Source organism: Cervus canadensis, chromosome 12, assembly GCF_019320065.1.
Source record: "Cervus canadensis isolate Bull #8, Minnesota chromosome 12, ASM1932006v1, whole genome shotgun sequence".
Lineage (NCBI taxonomy): Eukaryota > Metazoa > Chordata > Mammalia > Artiodactyla > Cervidae > Cervus > Cervus canadensis.
In genome coordinates this window covers 26,805,572-26,823,960 of record NC_057397.1, presented here as the reverse complement: position 1 = coordinate 26,823,960, position 18,389 = coordinate 26,805,572, and the positions used below count along the sequence as shown (strand labels likewise).

At 42.4% G+C, this 18,389-nt stretch overlaps 1 protein-coding gene and 1 pseudogene across 3 annotated transcripts in view; both read right to left on the bottom strand.

The window, feature by feature from the left end:
- Positions 1 to 6,397: 6,397 nt before the first annotated feature.
- NKAIN3 (sodium/potassium transporting ATPase interacting 3) overlaps positions 6,398 to 18,389 on the bottom strand; it is a 537,526-nt gene continuing 525,534 nt past the window's right edge. For 2 of the 3 annotated variants that reach the window (XM_043484044.1, XM_043484045.1), the window contains one exon: positions 6,398 to 6,738. In XM_043484044.1, coding sequence (XP_043339979.1) covers positions 6,729 to 6,738 — 10 coding nt within the window. In that variant the 3' untranslated portion in view covers positions 6,398 to 6,728. Of the gene's footprint in view, positions 6,739 to 18,200; positions 18,244 to 18,389 lie in introns of all 3 variants that reach the window. The other variant, XM_043484043.1, reaches the window with a different exon arrangement.
- LOC122451479 lies at positions 11,603 to 18,217 on the bottom strand (annotated as a pseudogene).

Below are 18,389 nucleotides of genomic sequence, written 5' to 3'. Positions count from 1 at the left end.
TCACTTGAATGTCCTTCCCCATCTCCCTAATCACCAATGTCCATCACATATTTGGTGAATGAAAAGAAAATAATGGCATACCCAATCAAATCAGAAGAAAAGGTGCTGCCACAATAAGAGTTGAAGAGTTATGATCATAGAAGAATTAATGTATGTTTGTAGCAGAACAATGAGAACCAAGCAATACATTAGATTGCAATTTAATTTCCAGAGAAGGAAAGTTAAAATATATTCTGCAGAATTACGGGAAACATAGAAGGATCTTGTGTCATAGGTTTATTATTTTATTTCTAAGAAGAAAGGCAGAAAGATGAGGTAGAAATTCTCATTTCACAGAGTTGATAATTCCTCACAGTATTGAAGAATATATGTATTTTTTTTATAATGCATTGTAATCAAAGTAAATGAAAATATTCTTCCAAAAAACCATGCCCACTAGTCTGAACTGTGTGGCAGAGACTGCTAAACATTCTTCAGTATACATTTCCCTTAACTACTAAGAAGTCAAATCCTTAAATTTTAGATGAGCACAAGGCCACCATCGATAAAGACTACAATTTCTAGCTTTCCTTGCAGCTGAACTTGGGATGAACCAAATAGTATGTGCAACATGTGAGACACACCCTTAAGTGAAAGAAGCACCATTTTCTGTCCCCTTTTTAGCTGGAATACAAAAGCAGTGGCTGGAACTTTGGCAGCCATCTAGAATCATGTTATGATCTTGAGAATGGCAGGAGACATACTGAAGCAATGAGAGAGAAGGAGCCTGGGTCCCTGTCTCTAGGGAACCCAAGCCCAGCTCTTTGCTGACTATCCCCAGGATTTTGAAATATGAAGAGATATAGACCTGGGTCTTACTGAAGTCACTGCCATTTTCCTTTCCTGTCATTTGTAGGTAATGCTGCTGCTGCGGCTCTTCAGTTGCTCAGTTGTGTCCGACTCTTTGTGACCGCATGGACCATAGCCCGCCAGGCTCCTCTGTCCATGGGATTCTCCAGGCACGAATACTGGAGAGGGTAGCCATTCCCTTCTCCAGGGGATCTTCCTGACCCTGCATTGCAGGCAGATTCTTTACCATTGAGCCACCTGGGAAGCCCTAAGTAACCCTAATCCTAACAAATATAGACTGACAATGTTGACTGCCAAAGAAATTCTGTGAGAATAACTAGATAATTGGTTTCTTCAAACTGTTATAAAAATAACTTAGTTCTAGAGAGCAAAGGAAAAGTGTGTACTAAATGCAAAATGGTCCAGGTTTCAGTCACTCAAAGAAACAACAACAATATTCCCAAGTTAAGGACTGATATGTTCAAATCCAAGTTAGGTAGAATTTCAGATTTGAATTCTTTCCTCCTTTTTCCTCCCTCCTCTCTTTCTTTCTCTTTCTTTTCTTCTTTACTCCTTTCTTTCTTTTCTTCTTATTTCTCCTTCTTCTTTTTACTTATTTAGTTATCAGTTTCAGGCCAAAACATATTTGGAATTCTTTGAATATTTCAGTATCTCAGTATCTCATGTATTTCTTGCTCTTTATATGCTTGCAACTCCGTGAAAGATGACTTATGTATCACTTGGCACCAAACTTCTCTACAGATATCCATATTTAAAGAAGATTTACCTACCTTTGAGTAATGGAGTTTTTTTTTTCCACTTAACCCACAATAAAGAAATTAAGCTTTTCCAGGATGAAAAGAGAAATGCTGCCCACAAATTGTGAATTTTTTGAGAATTGTTTTTTGAAGAATTCTTTACTAATAAATACATTCTTCTAATATTTCAGATACATTCACTCCCTTTCTTCATTACACACTATGCAGTTATGTGAGCAGTGATTCCCTTAATCAGTTCTACTTTTGGGCATAATATCCTTGAGTTACAGGCTTATTTATTTATCATGAATATTTGAACAGGGAACATAGGTAGACCTTCAATCCAGCAAAGGTTACAGATGACTCTTAAACAGGAAGGAAATAAGAAAAAGAGACATTCTAAGTTTAAAAAAGATCAATTACTGATATTGTTTCCTACTTAATTCAGTTATCCATTGGAAGAGCTACTAACTTGGGCTAAAAGGTCGAGTCAGAACATTTGAATTCTAATCAATTGCAGAAGTTCTCCTATTTACATACTATGTAACCCTGAAATGATAAGTGAGTATTTCCTTTGAGAGATACTTAGCCAGAATGTTTACTCCGTACTGAATCCATATTTTGGGACACTATACATTTTTAAATTAGGTGTGAAGTGAAGATCTGTTTATTCTTGGCAGGATTCCTTTCTAATTTGCAAAGACTGAAATGAGCAATTTTGGTTTTTACTTCCTCCTCAGTTTAGCTGAGTCACGATGGTTCTCTTCAGCTTTGCAATGTATATTTCAGCTGGTGTTGATGAAGACAAATTCGTCTCAATCATGAGTGGTCCATCCATTAAGAGAGACAGATGGTAGTCTTGCCATAGTTTGCTAGATTCAGCCTCTTAAAACTGGCTGCCTCCCTTACCTAGGTCTACAGGAAATGTGTGCTATGTGCTAAGTCACTTCAGCCATGTCCGACTCTTTGTGACCCCATGGCCTGTCACCTGCCAGGTTCCTCTGTCCATGGGATTCTCGGGGCAAGAATACTGGAGTGGGTTGCCATGCCCTCCTCCAGGGGATCCTCCTGACCCAGGGATCGAACTCATGTCTTTTATGTCTCCGCCATTGGCAGGTGGGCCCTTTACCATTAGCGCCACTATACCACTATAGGAAATAGTAGGGCCTATTTTTCTGGAGGAAAAAAGAATGAAGTCAGTGTTTTCCTAGGCAGGATGTCAAGTTATCGTCAAAACAGGTAAGCCAAACAGCCTCTCAGCTTGGAGTGATGGACACAAGTTTTTGTTTCAGGGACATATACCCTGACATTGTACAGCAGGTGGCAGGCTAAGACACTTCTGGATGTACTATCTTAGAGTTTTTCCTAAGAGAAATTTCTCCCTTTTTTTTTTTTTTTTTTATAATACCTTCACTTTATTCCAGCCTTCTCAGGTGCTTCTCTATCCTTGGACAAAGGCAGAGAAGAAAACAGGTCTTTAAGATTACATTTCAATGCAACTGAGAAGAAACCAGATTCTATAACAACAGTAGAAAGTAAAGAACGCTGAATCGTTATCTGCACTGTGACCTTTGGAAACTGACCCGAAGGGTTTGATGAACATGAGCAGCAGGGGAATAGCCCTTTCTGCATCTTTCTGCCCAAACTCCAGGCAGATAAAGGGAAATCAGAGAAATCTGTTTGAGGCTGTTCCACTCCCTATATGGATTCTGTCTCGGGAATTTTCTAATTCAGCCCCTCCTCTGCTGTAAGTCCCCTGCTTCACTTCTGCTACCTTGAAAGTAAATTAGAAAACATCTTAACTGCACAATGGCAGCAGAAGACACTTATGAAAGGAAAAGTCATTGATGTAAGATGGAAGACGCAGTCTGGGGTAGGGGTGGACAAAGCTCACAAGACACAATGCCAGGACGGTTCAAAGCGGGAAAAATAAAGTGGTTTTAACTTTCCCCATCTCTATTCTAATCAGCGCTCAGGACAGTGAGAACTGCTAAGGGGTTCATGGGCACTGGGTGTCCCATCTCCAGCTTTACTGGGGCCATTTCTGAGAAGAGTGCTTGAACCTGGAGTTGGATCATCTTCTAGGATGAGGAAATTCTACCCAATGGACCCAGGCTAAAAATACATGTTCATTTTCCCTCACTTTGACCAGACACACATTTGCATACAGAGAAGTCAAGATGAGGCAGGAACGTGCATGACAGGGGACATGTCTTTGTTGAAAGTGCTGCCGTGTGATGCACGGTGTGGCGTGGATTCCCTAAAACAGGAAGCTGCAAAAGCTGGAAATGCTCACTTCTAAGAGGCAGGAAGGGGCTTCCCTGGTGGCTCAGCGGTAAAGAATCCTCCTGCCAATGCAGGAGATGCAGGCTCCATCCCTGGGTCGGGGAGGTCCCCTGGAGAAGGAAATGGCAACCCACTCCAGTATTCTGGCCTGGAAAATTCCATGGATGGAGGAGTCTAGTCCAGGGCTACAGTCCAGGGGTCGCAAAGAACAACAAAGAGGCAGCCAGCTTGACAGTTCTGTGTCGGAATTACCCAGATCAAGGGGTGGCTGCTGAGTGTTACTGCAAAGCCTGTGCATCTTTTCATCCATTGGTCTTAAGTAAGCATAACTTCTGAAGACTGGTGGGACTAGGAGAGGTACAGAGGAGCTCCAGGGGAGGGAGAGCAGACAGGAGACGTATCTGGCTTGCTTCTGATGAATGGCAGCATTTCTGGAACTTTAGAATTATCATTATGGATTGATGGGATTGGGGTCTGAAACAGTGATAACTTCAATGAAGAAAGATTAAAAACTAAAAACACACGTACCATATCAAGTCGTTCCATATATTGAATATACATAGAAAGATGACTATTACAAGGATTTCTTCCTCAAATCTGCAGTTAGACAAGATCTAGGACTCTGCAGTGCTTTGTAGAAGTACGTTCAAATTTATATGAAGGCAACGCAAGTTAGTGTGGTAATATTTTGTGAAATGTTCACTGTGTTTTGTTTGTGTGTGTGTGTATGTGTGGAGGGGATGATGAAATGACAGTTTAAAATATTTAAATGTTAATTTTATTCTTCTGTCTTACTGATTTTCTACATTTTTTATATATTCTATTAGCTTCCTCCCTAGTAATACTATGTATTCATCTTGTATTTGAAGGTAAAAATTACTTGTAAATTAAGAAATGCGCTGTTTAGTGAATATTATTTCTAATCTCTTAAATACGGGCAAGTTTTTCAAGCTATTTTTTAGGAAACTTGGAAGAGTTTGGAGTTTGCATGGGGTTTTCACAGTACTTGAATGGGTAGCAAGAGCTCTAGACAGGATCCAACTTGTTCTGACATGACAGTGAGAACCGCCTCTTTTAATTTTGGTACATTTCCAACTAATCCTCACCTTACCCTTGGGAGGGAGGGGTTGTTATACTTACAGAGGGGGAATTCTCTAGGGTTGAGACGTCAACACTCTGCAAGACCACAGGGGTGGGCTGGGGACCCATCCCCCTCCCTGTCTTTGTCCTCCATTTTCTCCTTCCTTGGGCCATCACAAAACATGGCCCTGGGTCACAGCAGGACTCTGGACACATCAGCAAATCCCTGAGGATTCACCTCCCTCAACTGTACAAGGCGACTTGGACTGGTTTTTCTCCCTACCCTCTGCTACCTCCTGTTCATTTTGAATTTGGTTTATTCAGTGGAATGAGAAGTGATGGGATTCAGTGGATGTCAGCTGACTGATGGCACACACAGTCCAGAGGAGGCTGTGAGTATAGCAGGCCTCCAGAAAGCCCACGCTGTTTGTCATGAACCAGGGTGGACTTTATTGCATAAATTCTGTCTTAAGGCGATCTCATAAGATATACGGACTTGGAAGAAGAAGTAGGAAACGAAAGCCTCTACAGAGATACAAAAAAGTAGACACCATTTAAGATGGGTTGTAGACTGACTTAGAGGTTCATGGGCCAGGTTAACAACTTCTGGATTAAGTAGTGCATGTACCCAATTTCACGGCCTCTAGGAGGACCAATCCTTTGCTCATCAAAATGAGCAAAGCTTATTTTGATATGGGAAATAGTAATTGAAAGATAAGAATGGAAAAAAAAATGTGATGCGTTTTCAAGACAGTCCTTTTCTTCCATGGAAAATTATGCTTCCCATATTACTTTCTTGGTTATTGGAATAGGTTAGAAGAAAGAAAAGTTGATGTAGAACCAATAGAAGTATATATACTTCTTTAGAAGTATATAGAGAACTCCATGCCATTTTGATACTTTTTTGGAATATATTAAGAGAACACTTCTGATTGCAGATTTAAGGTTGTGATTTCTGTCCCATGAACCTATAAGCTGTATATTTAGGTCTGGGTGCCAATGGCAGGTCTGGGATAAAGGGTAAAAAATCTGAACCTCAGAGATACCCAGATTCCCTCCAAAGGGCAAAGATGTTCTACTGGTCATTTCACTCTTTCTTACACCCAAGATGTATAATTTTTCAGAACACAGGAAGAACAAGATGTCATTCACACATCTGAACATTTAGATTGCCATACAATTATTCTGGGTTTTGGAAATTTGAGAACAAAGGAGGACTCCCTGTTTTGTCTGGTGGGGGTGAACAATTGATCCATACTCAGTCTGAAAGCCTGATCCACTCTCTGTACCCATTGATCAGCTGTCATGGCATCTAACTTGCTGCTGAGAAACCCCAGGTGACGTCTACCATGTGAACTCTTTCAGGTCTGGGGTCACCGCAGGCAGCAATGGGGACCTGACACCTCAACTACACAAACCCACATTCTTCTCAGAATTGACTGTGGAAGGTTTTCACAGAATGTTTTTTTCATGTCGCATGCCTCACATTAAATATTGTTAAATATTAAAAACTGATTTTGGGGGTACAATTTACAAGTCTTCTTTTAAGAAGGAAACGACTAAAAAAATACCCACCCAAGCACCTACAACTCATCTAGCAAACAAGGCTAATAATACGTGGGCTGTGCCCGGAGAACTCCGTGACTCGTGGAGAAGCGGGAGGTGCGGTCCACCCTCTGGAAGGAAGTGAGACGTGTTGATGCAGACAGTGCCATCAGTGGTGCTTTGCTTCCTAAGTCAAGTTCAGCAGCTGCGTTTCAGAGTCAGTGTCGTTACTTATTTCGACCTAAAACAGAAAATATGAGTTGCTTTAAAAGACTTCAAAATTGAAAATGAAATTTCCGTTCTATTTACCTGGGCTTTATAAAATGCAAAATGTGATTTGTGCTGTCTGGGTTCCTGGCTGTAGAGTTAGCAAGCAAAACACCAGGGTCCCCTGCTTTTCCGATCAGGGTGGGTGAGCAGGTGTAAACACCAGAGGGTGGGACTTGGCTTCCTGGGAAGGAAGTACCAGCCCCAAGAAGATGGGGGGGTGAGGTAAAGGTGTTGTCTTTGGTGACCTTGGGGTAAAGATGACGGGGTGGTGTTGTCTCCAAACTGCCAGATATACCCCTATAGTCTTCTGCTGGTTGACTGCTCAAGAATCATCCAAGTCTGGCTTTCACACCACCTATGGCCCTTACATACATCCCACTCTGTGATGGTTAATTAAAAAAAAAATACTTTAATTTATATATTTTTGACTGTGCTGGCTCTTCCTTGCTGCGAGCAGGCTTTTCTCCAGTTGTGGTGCACAGATTTCTCACCGTGGTGGCTCCTTTTGTTGCAGAGCACAGGCTTTAGGGTACATGGGTTTCAGTAGTTGTGGTGCCTGGCTTAGTTGCTCCTGGACCAGGGATTGAACCCATGTCTCCTGCATCGGCAGGTGGATTCTTTACCACTGAGCCACCAGGGAAGCCCGGTGATGGTTAACTTTATGTGTCAATTTGGCTAGGCCATAGCACCCAGATATTTGGTCAAACACCAATCTAAAAGTCACTATGATGGCATTTTTTTTAAAAAAGAGATTAACCTTTAAATCAATAGACTTTGAGTAAAGTAAATGCTCTCCATAATGTGGGTGGATCATGTTCAATCAGTTGAAGGTGTTAAGAGAAAAGACTGAGGTCCCTGGAGGAAGAAGGAATTTTGCCTCCAGACTGCCTTTGGACTCAAGATGCAATGTCAACTCTTCCTGGGTCTCTAGTCTGCCTGCCTACTCTGCAGATTTAGACTTGCCAACCCCATAATCACATGAGCAGATTTCTTAAAATCTCTCTCTCTCTCTCCACACACACACACACACACGCACACACACACACACCCTATTGATTCTGTTTCTCTGGAATACACACTCTCACCTCCAGTTGTCCTTGTCTCCACACATTTGATAAAGATGCTGCACATTTCAGACTCCGTAACAGGCAGTTAGCCTTGGGAAGGCAAGGGCTTTAGTTACAACATCTTCATATAGTATCAGCCTCAACACAGTGTCTGCCACATAACTGGCACCCAGCATATATTTGTTGCATACTTTTGCCCTGTTTCTTTCTTGTGAGAAGTCTTAGCTGGTCCAAACCTACTTATCTTTGAGGTCAGTGGATATTTCTTCTCCTTGAAGTCCCCACTTCCACCTCAGCGGTGTTGCTTGCTCATCCTGCTCATGGCAACTCACATACTATGACTGGACCCCATGTGGGGTGAACAGCATTCAGCCTCAAAGTAACCGTGCTCCGACTGTTTCACTCAGCTCCGTAAGTTTTCTCCCTCCAACTAAATTATAAGCAGGGTGCCGGTGGAGACCGTCTTTCATGCTTGTTTTATCTCCCCATCCAGCAGTTCTCTCCCATTAACTCAGTTTGACGACTCTCTCTATGACTTGGAATATAGACTTTTTAGTCATAACTTGAAATAGCTGAAAAAAAGGTCTAATTTTCCAGTTTTGCCTTTTGGTAGCCACCCTTATCTCTGTAAATTCTGTTCCCTTCTCACCCTTCAGGGGTGGGACCCATCAGTTCCCTCCTAATCACTTATCACATTTTCTCTGTGCTCCTATTTCTCTACATTCTGAAAGATGTAGCCCAAATGCCTAGCCCTTTTACCCCACTGCAGTTTAACAAGGAAAGACAAAAGGGTGAAATTAAATGGTGGAATTTTTGTGGTTTTATAAATCTTTTAGTTCGAAGGGAGGGTCAAGTTATGGAGGTTCATTCATTCATCCATCCAACAGGTGACTCTTCTAGAATGGGATAGGCAGTAGGGGAGGATGTTTTCTTTCTTTGTTAGTGATAGTATTGGTGGTAGTGGTGGGGGGTGGGTAGTTAGGGGAACGTCTAGATACCTGCTCATTGATCCTTCTTTTTAAAAATCTTTTTAATTTTTACTTTTTTTAAAAGATTAATTTTTATTGGAGTATAGTTGATTTACAGAGATGTGTTAGTTTCTATTATATGGCAAAGTGAATCAGCTATACGTATACACATATCTCTTCTTTTTCGGATTTCCTTCCCGTTTAGGTCACCGCAGAGCACTCAGTAGAGTTCCCTGTGCTGTATAGCACATTCTCACTGAGTTGTCCATTTTATACGTAGTACCAATAATGTATATATGCCAATCCACACCCCCAGTTCATCTTACTCTCATTTCCCTACATTTATCTTTCAGATGATGAAAGTGAAAGAGTGAAGTGAAAAAGTTGGCTTAAAACTCAACATTCAGAAAACTAAGATTCTGGCATCTGGTCCCATTACTTCATGGCAAATAGATGCGGAAACGGTGACAGACTTAATTTTTTGGGGCTCCAAAATCACTGCAGATGGCGACTGCAGCCATGAAATTAAAAGATGCTTGCTTCTGGGGAAAAAAATTATGACCAACCTAGACAGCTTATTAAAAAGCAGAGACATTACTTTGCCACAAAGGTCCATCTAGTCAAAGCTATAGTTTTCCAGTAGTCATGTATGGATGTGAGAGTTGGACTATAAAGAAAGCTGAGCACCGAAGAATTGATGCTTTTGAACTGTGGTGTTGGAGAAGACTCTTGAGAGTTCCTTGGACAGCAAGGAGATCCAATCAGTCAATCTTAAAGGAAATCAGTCCTGAATATTCATTGGAAGGACTGATGCTGAAACTGAAACTCCGATACTTTGGTAACCTGATGTAAAGAACTGACTCACTAGAAAAGACCCTGATGCTGGGAAAGATTGAGGGAAGGAGGAGAAGGGGACGACAGAGGATGAGATGGTTGGATGGCATCACCAACTCAATGGACATGAGTTTGAGTAAACTCTGGGAGTTGGTGATGGACAGGGAGGCCTGGCGTGCTGCAGTCCATGGGGTCACAAAGAGTCGGACACGATTGAGTGACTGAACTGAACCTCTGCTTATAGCTACTTTTTTTTTTTTAAAGCTTTATTTATTTTATTATATTCTGGCTGTGCTGGGTCTTTGCTGCACACAAGTTTCCTCTAGTTGCAGTGAGTGAGGGCTACTCCTTGCTGCCTCTCATTGTGGTGGCTTCCTTCTTGCAGAGCACAGGCTTTAGGGCACGTGAGCTTCAGTAGTTCTGGCTCTCAGGCTCTAGAGTACAGGCTAGGTAGTTGTGGTACATGGGCTTAGTTTTTCTTGGCAAATCGGATCCTCTTGGACCAGGAATTGAACAGGTGTTCTTTGCATTGCAAGATGGAATCTTAACCACTGGACCACCAGGGAAGCCCCATAAAGGTCCTCTTTTCTGCTCTGGGGTTTTAGCAACATGGACTGAAAAAACTGAAGTAGGCTAAGACTGTTCCAAGGATTCCTGGTAGGAATTCTGGAGTGTTTCTTCAGGCAACAGGAAATACGCCTGCAAGGAGTTTTCTAAGAAGACAGTAAAGCAACTTTGAAAGCAGGCATTGATGGGAAAGCTTGTTGACAACTGTGCCTGAGGTTTTTATTAACAGATAAAAATCAAACATACACAGAAGTAAAGAGAATGCTATTCTGAATCCTTGTTTACTCACCATCCAGAATCAACTAAAATAAAAATGATCTAATTAAGTTTCAGGTATTCACGCAACATTTTTCTTTTTTTAGCTAGAGTATTTAAAAGCAAATCTTAGACATCATGTCATATGTGTCACTTATGGGCACACATCCAAGTGATGATTCCCTAGCTCAGTGATTTTTCCTTGTTGCTCTTGTTTAGTGGCTAAGTCATATCTGACTCTTTTGCGGCCCCATGGACTATAGCCTGCAGGCTCCTCTATCCATAGGATTCTCCAGGCAAGAATACTGGAGTGGGTTGCCATTTCCTTCTCCAGAGGATCTTCCCTGATCAGGGATCTAACCTGAGTTTCCTGCATTGATAGGCGGATTCTTTACTACTGAGCACAAGAGAAGCCCAATAGGTCTTTCAAATCTTTTATTTTATTTATTTTATTTTTTTATTTTTTCCATTTATTTTTATTCATTGGAGGCTAATTACTTTACAATATTGTAGTGGTTTTTGCCAACACATGTAAATCCATGGCTGATTCATGTCATGTATGTCAAATCTCTTTGAAATTGTATGAGTTCCCTCTCTCCCACATTTTTTTTTTTTCCTTCCCATTTTCCCTATGCTGTTTCCCACATTCTAGATAGGTTGATTACTTCCTTGTGGTGAGGTTTAACTTACTCTGTTATTCTTTTTTTACACTTTCAGTCCAAGATCAGTTAGTCTAAGATATTTCATAGATGGTGCCATGTCTTATTGCATCACCTCTGGAGACACATAATGTCTAGCTGTCACTCTTTTAATGATGGATCAATTAGTTTAGGTAGAAGAGTTTGAGTTTTGGGATCCTTAAAAAAAATTTTTTTTGGGGGGGGCAGATGTTTGTAGATAAGTCAGCAGTTGCCTGAGGGTAACTACCCTCAAGGCAGAATGAAATCAAATGATAAGACAGTGATGTTCTTCCAAAGTTCATCTCCTGATGGGCCTGTCATTGTCTCTTTTTCTATTGCTTTTTTAAGTCTCACTGTGTCACTTCTGGAGTGTGTGTGCTATGTATGTGTGCCTGACTTTGTGTTTTGTACAAGTAAACAATCTCAAATTTTTATTGTCTTCATAATAAAACAAAATATGAAGCTCAAAACTTGGTCAATTGGCCCTTATCTCCTCCCAGCTCAAAAATGCTTGCATCTCTTAGTAGGCAGCAATCTCTTAGATCTACTTCCCAGCTGACTCAGCAGTAAGGAATCTGCCCACAATGTGGGAGACTCAGGTTTGATCCCTGGGTGGGGAAGATCCCCTGGAGGAGGAAATGGCAACCCACTCCAATATTCTTGCCTGGAGAATTTCATGGATAGAGGAGCCCAGCGGTGTACAGTCCATAGGGTCGCAAAGAGTCGGACACGACTGAATGACTCATACTAGATCTGCAGTTGGGTTCAGCACATTCAAGCTTCCGGACAGTCTTTTTTGTAGTTTTAGCCTTTTTCTGGAAAATTGGCTTAGTCTGCCCACCATAGGCACTCTGCTTCCTGTCATAACGCCACTTTCCGTGTGCATACAGAGAATCCTTGCCTCTCTTGTACTGTGTCACTTTCTGCAGTTCGCGCTTGCCACACTTCGTACAGAAAGTCTAGCAGATTTTAGGAACATTCACCACCTTTACAAGAGCACTATTGGCACAGAAGGAAGCTTTCTTATGTCTTGTTTCTTCCCAGAACCTATCATAACTTGCAACTTATACATATTTTTGATGTGACTATAAAGTGAAAGATATGTACTTAACATAAAACTTGGTTTGTGTTCATTATCTTTAATTTTAAAAATCAGTGGATACTTCCTCTTGGGGACAGGGCCAAATGAAGCTACCATTACTCATGTTGATTAATTATTTTGGGGGGGAGATGCTCTGTAACTCCACACCTCTGCAGAAATCAATTTTCATGCCATTAACACTGATGACAAGTACTGAGAAAAATCCTGAGTTTCTTGGAAAGACAGGAATTGATAGCTTCCCTGGAGGGTACTGTTTGGATATGAGCTTCCTCATTTTGGAAAGGGTTTATGTGAACCAGGCTACATAAGCTCTGGGGGCAATGTGCAAGGTCATGTGTCAAACGAGAGGACCTCTGTGTCCCAAGGGAGGCGTAGGACAGATAACTGAGCATGGGCATGGAGCCCCTCTTGCGTGTGGCCGGCTGCACCCACTGGGGGCCACGTTCTTGCCTCGTAGACAGTGGTGCATCAACGGGCCTGTGTAGGAATGAGTCAGAACTGTGTGAGCCGTGTAAACAAAGCCATCTCACTGCTACTGGGCAAATAACTACACATTTCCCTGGTGGCTCAGACAGTAAAGAATCTGCAATGCGGGAGACCAGGGATAGATCCCTGGGTCAGGAAGATCCCCTGGAGAAGGAAATGGAAACCCACTCCAGTATTCTTGCCTGGGAAATCCCATGGACAGAGGAGCCTGGTGGGCTATACAGTCCAGGGGGTCACAGAGTCGGACACGATTGAGTGACTGAGCAGCAGCTACAGGATATATTCTTATATAGTCCCTAAAAAGGGATAATTGTCTCCTAGGGTGGATCAGAATGTCATGAACGCCAGTGACAGAGGGAAGGCGCTCCGAGCCAGGGAGAGCAGTGAGCCCTGGGTGCTGCCCCCTGGGTGCCAAGTAAGGCAGGCGGGGGGGGCACTGGCTCTCCTTGGGGACCACACAGAGGAGCCGAGTGCTTTACTATTTAGGGCTCTGCAGGCTTGAGGCCACCCCGGAGGGCTAAAGTGTACGAAGAGCTACCTTTCCAGGGACTGACGGGAACAGAACTGCAGCTCAGCAATGGGAAAAGCGAGCCAGTCGTCGCTCCAAGCAGGTCATTGACACCCGGCTCTGTGTACCACAGAGACAGACACACAGACACCTAGATCAATATGAAGGTGTGAAAGCCAATCGAGGACGAGTCAAAGTAGGATCCAGCCAGAGAGCTATCACTCTATTAGTCTTCAGTTGCTCGGTCAGGAAGTGGAAGTGTGATGGGATGAAGGATGGTTCCCCGGCTGCAGTTTACTAATACATCATTGGAGGTTATTGGTTTTTACTTATTATTATTTTGTAAATTTATTTTTGTGTCTTTTATTTTTAAATTAATTTTTATTGGAGTGTAGCTGCTTTACAATGTCATGGTAGTTTCTGCGGTACAGTAAAACGAATCAGCCATGTGCGGTGCTTAGTCGTTCAGTTCTGTCTGACTCTTTGTGACCCTATGGACTGTAGCCTGCTAGACTCCTCTGTCCATGGAATTCTCCAGGCAAGAGTACTGGGGTGGGTTGCCATGCCCTCCTCCAGGGGATCTTCCAGACCCAGGGATCAAACCCAGGTCTTCCGCATTGCAGGCGGATTCTTTATCCATGAGCCACCAGGGACGCCCAGCCACACATACACATGTGCCCTCCTTTATTGGATTTCCTTCCCATTCAAGCCACTCCAGAGCACTCAGTAGTTTCCTGTGCTATACAGTAGGTTCACATTAGTTAACCCATTTTATAAACAGTATCAATAGTGTATATATGTCCATCCCAATCTCCCAGTTCTTCCCACTGCCTCCTTCTCCTGCTTGGTATCCATACATTTGTTCTCTACATCTGTGTGTCTATTTCTACTTTGCAAACAGGATCATCTATACCATATTTCTAGATTCCACACATATGCGTTAATCAGAGTTTGAAAGTGCATTATTCTTATCTCCCTGCCTTCTACACACTCACACACACACACACACACACACACACACACACACACCCCTCTGATTTGTCCTCCTAGCTGGTTTCTAATCTAGATGCTGTAAATGCAGGATGGCTTGGCACCAACCTGTAAGGATGCCGATACCAAACATCTATTCTCAGGAAAGAGCAGATGGACGTGACCACCTCTAGCTCCATCCAACAGCCCAGCTGTCAGAGGAGGATTTCCTCTGCGTCTGGACTGTGAAGGGCGGAGGTACAGAGGGAACTGACTGCAGTGCCGGCCTGAAATGGGGGGCAGTGTGTCTTCCAGAACTTGGTTGCAATAGCAGACAATCAACGGTAGCCACATGACATGTAACAATTTTTGTGAAGAAAAGTCAGCCTCCTGCAAAGGCAATCAGACAAGTCAAGATACCAGAGAAAAGTTGAGTTCTTATTTGGAAATCTGAGGAAAAGATTGGCTAAAAGCATCAGGAGAAGCTTTTTCCATCAAATTTTCTCAACTGCAGTCATGGGGCATCTTCTCTGTGGAAATTTCTAACATTATCAGATCTTCCTACTTCTCTTGGAAAACTTAGTTCTAAAACTCCTCTGCTGTCTATCTTTGATAAGCTGCTTTGGTCTGATTATTTTTACGTGAAGAGTTATTGCTACATGGGGCTTCATTTCCCCACCACCCAGTCCCTGACCATTATGATGATTTTGACAAACCTTGAAGTATTTCAGTTCCTTACGATGATGCTCCTTGATTATCTGTATCTCTTTTAGAGCTGTTTGAGTTTATGCCAAACTATGTTTCTTCTTGGGGCTTCCCTGGTGGCTCAGATGGGGAAAAAATCTGCCTGCAATGCAGGAGACCTGGGTTCGATCCCTGGGTAGGAAAGATCCCCTGGAGAAGAAAATGGCAACCCACTCCAGTATCCTTGTCTGGCAAATCCCATGAACGGAGGAGCTTGGAGGGCTACAGTCCATGGAGTCACAAAGAGTTGGACACAGCTTAGCAACTAACACTATATGCCTATATGTGCCTAAGTTTCCTCCTGAGAGGTGAAGTTGCTTCTATTAACCCTTTACCTCTGGCGGTACTGCTGCTTCCACCATAAGCTGCCCTGCAGCTGTCCTCTTCAAACCACAGATGACCACTTGAGCAACCCTTGCACTGGCCCTTCCCCCATCATGAAAGGTGGTGTAGCAGTAGCAACGGAGAAGACCCTAGTAGAGACCCAGGATGTACTTATGTTGAGAGTTAAACCCCCTACTCACAGCCATGGCAAGATAACGGACCCCAGCACACGCTCCCCTTGACCCCCAAGCCAGACTCAGATGACAATCACTGGAAGCATCTCTATAGCCTTAGGCAGAAAGAACAACATAGTTTAGATGGTGAAGCAATGGCTGCTGGGGATCTCAGAGCATCCTCACCAAGAGCCAAGATTCCTTCTCTGCTTAAACATCTGCTTCCTTGTGGGTTTGCTGACTTTATGTGAGAACTATGGCAAAGACCAGATTGGACAGGCACAGATTTCAACTTTATCCTGTGCAGAGTGGCCAAGCAGATGAGACTCCATGTAGGGAACACTCCTTTTCTTCTTTTCCTCTTGATAAACTCTTCATCTTCTTTTCAAAGTCAGCTCAGACATCACAGCTCAGTCAGTGATGTCTTCTCTCCCCTAGTGAGAAGTAAACATTCCCTTTTCTGCAAAAACTTGCCTTGGGGACATCACTTTGTATCTGCTTATTTCTATGTAGGCTTCCTCTCCTGGATCATTAGCTGTTGGAGGTTGAAGCTCAAGTATCACTCATCTTTGTTATTTCCAGCCCAGAGCCTGGCTCACATGTTGTAAGTGATCAATACACAGTTGTAAATGGAAGTAAACCAATTTATTTAACCAGTGGGTCTTGATAGCTTGATGCTGTTACTTAAAAAAAAAATAAATTTTTTATTTTGTATTGGGGTATATCGCATTAATAATGTAATAATTTCGGTGAACAGCAAAGGACTCAGCCATACATATATATGGATCCATTCTCCCCCAAACCCCCTTCCATCCAGGCTGCCACATAACATTGTGTAAAGTGTTACCTTTTTAAAAAATTGAAATACAGCTGATTTACAATGTTGTATTAGTTTCAGGTGTTGAGCAAAGTAATTCAGATGTGTGTGTGTATATATATACACACACATATGTATAATATGTATACACATATTATATATACATATATAAATACTCATATATAATAAGTATTTATAATATATATTATATATAAGTATATATATACTTATAAACAACAAGTATAATAATAATATATATAATATATATATATAATCCTTTTTCAGATTCTTTTCCCTTATAGATTATTACAAGATATTGAATGTAGTTCCCTATGCTGTACAATTCGTCCTTGTTGTTTATCTGTCTTATGTATAGTAGTATGTCTCTGTTAATCCCAAACTCCTAATTTATGCCTCGCTCACCTTTCCCCTTTGGTAACCATAAGTATGTTTCCTGTGTCTGAGTCTGTTTTTGTTTTGTAAATAAGTTCATTTGTTGATGCCGGTATTTTAAAGAGAGACAAAGCAGGAAAGACCAAATCCATGTATGAACTGCCACCCCATCCCATCACCCCAGTGCACATAGTCACACACAGGTGGCCTGTGGGCCCTGGAACCGGACACTTTATGATTATGAGCAATGACAGAATCAAACACAAGAATGGGGACTCCCGGTACAAGTCTACAGTGAATGGGCTGTCTGTGACCATCCACCTAGAGTTGAAAGTTACCTGTCTACATGTGCTTGAGAATATGACCAAGATTCTCCCAGTTCCCTTCATAAAGCAGCTTTTCCATAAACCTGGATTTGTACTCCATGGAAATCAGAGCCTTAATGAAGCTTAGAAGCCAGGGCTCACGCATGCCCCCTAACGATTTAGTGCAGAAGACTGGCTTTTCCTCCAGTCTGTTGCTGGTACCAGGGATATGGCATCACTGCACTGGTTACAATGGAACCCAAAACAAGGGCTTTTTAAAAAACAATCAAGCAGGCGGACTGATGCCAACTGGTTAAACTCTGCCATATTTGCATACCTGAGGGGAGAACCCACACCAACCTCCTAAATTGTTTCCTGTACAATGATTTTATTTTGGGTCTAGTTTGATCTTGCAGATTCCTGCTTCCTTCACGGTTGAAGGCATTCCATATTCACCTGGTATAATGACATGCATCATCTATCAAGGCAGAAACTTGTTCTCTTGTTTCCTGCAGCTTGTAGTCGATGCCACATTCAGCTGAAGAGTGTGGGAGGTCAGCAGTGAACAGGGTAGTTGATGTAACTAGAGATTATCACACCAAGTGAAGTAGGTCAGGAAGAGAAGGACAAATGCCATAGGATATCACTTATATGTGAAATCTAAAATATGGCACAAATGAACGTATCTATGAAACAGAAGCAGACTGATAGAGAACGGATTTGTGGTTGCCAAGGGGGAGAGGGGGTGGGGGAGGGACGGACTGGGAGTTTGGGGTTGGTAGATGCAAACTATTGCATTTAGAATGGATAAACAACAAGCTCCTAATGTATAGCAAAGGGAAAACTATATCCAATATCTCGTGATAAACCATAATGGAAAAGAATATTAGAAAAGAATGTCCATGTGTGTATAAGTGAGTCACTTTGCTGAATAGCAGAGATTGGCACAACATTGTAAATCAGCTACTGTTTTTGTCGTTTTAGTTGACTCTTTGCGACCCCATGGACTGTAGCCCACCAGGTTCCTCTGTCCATGGGATTCCCCAGGCAAGAATGTTGGGAGTGGGTTGCCATTTCCCTCTCCAGCAGATCTTCCTGCCCCAGGGACTGAACCTGTGTCTCCTGCTTGGCAGGTGGATTCTTTACCACTGAGCCACCAGGGAAGTCTACTATACTTCAATTTTTGAGGAAAAGCCCTTACGAGGGAATGGAGTTGATCACAGCCTTTTAGGTAAACTTACCAGGATGTTTCGTGCATTCTGGATTCACAGAGATGGAAGGGACCTTAAGAAACAGAGACAGAATCACATGCCTCGGGGCCATCCCACTAAACACCCTTTTCAGGCACATGGATGAGTGAGTGTCATTCAAGAAGGGAGATTCCATTACCATCAGTAATCAATTGCTGTGTTTTATAACTTCCCCTAATA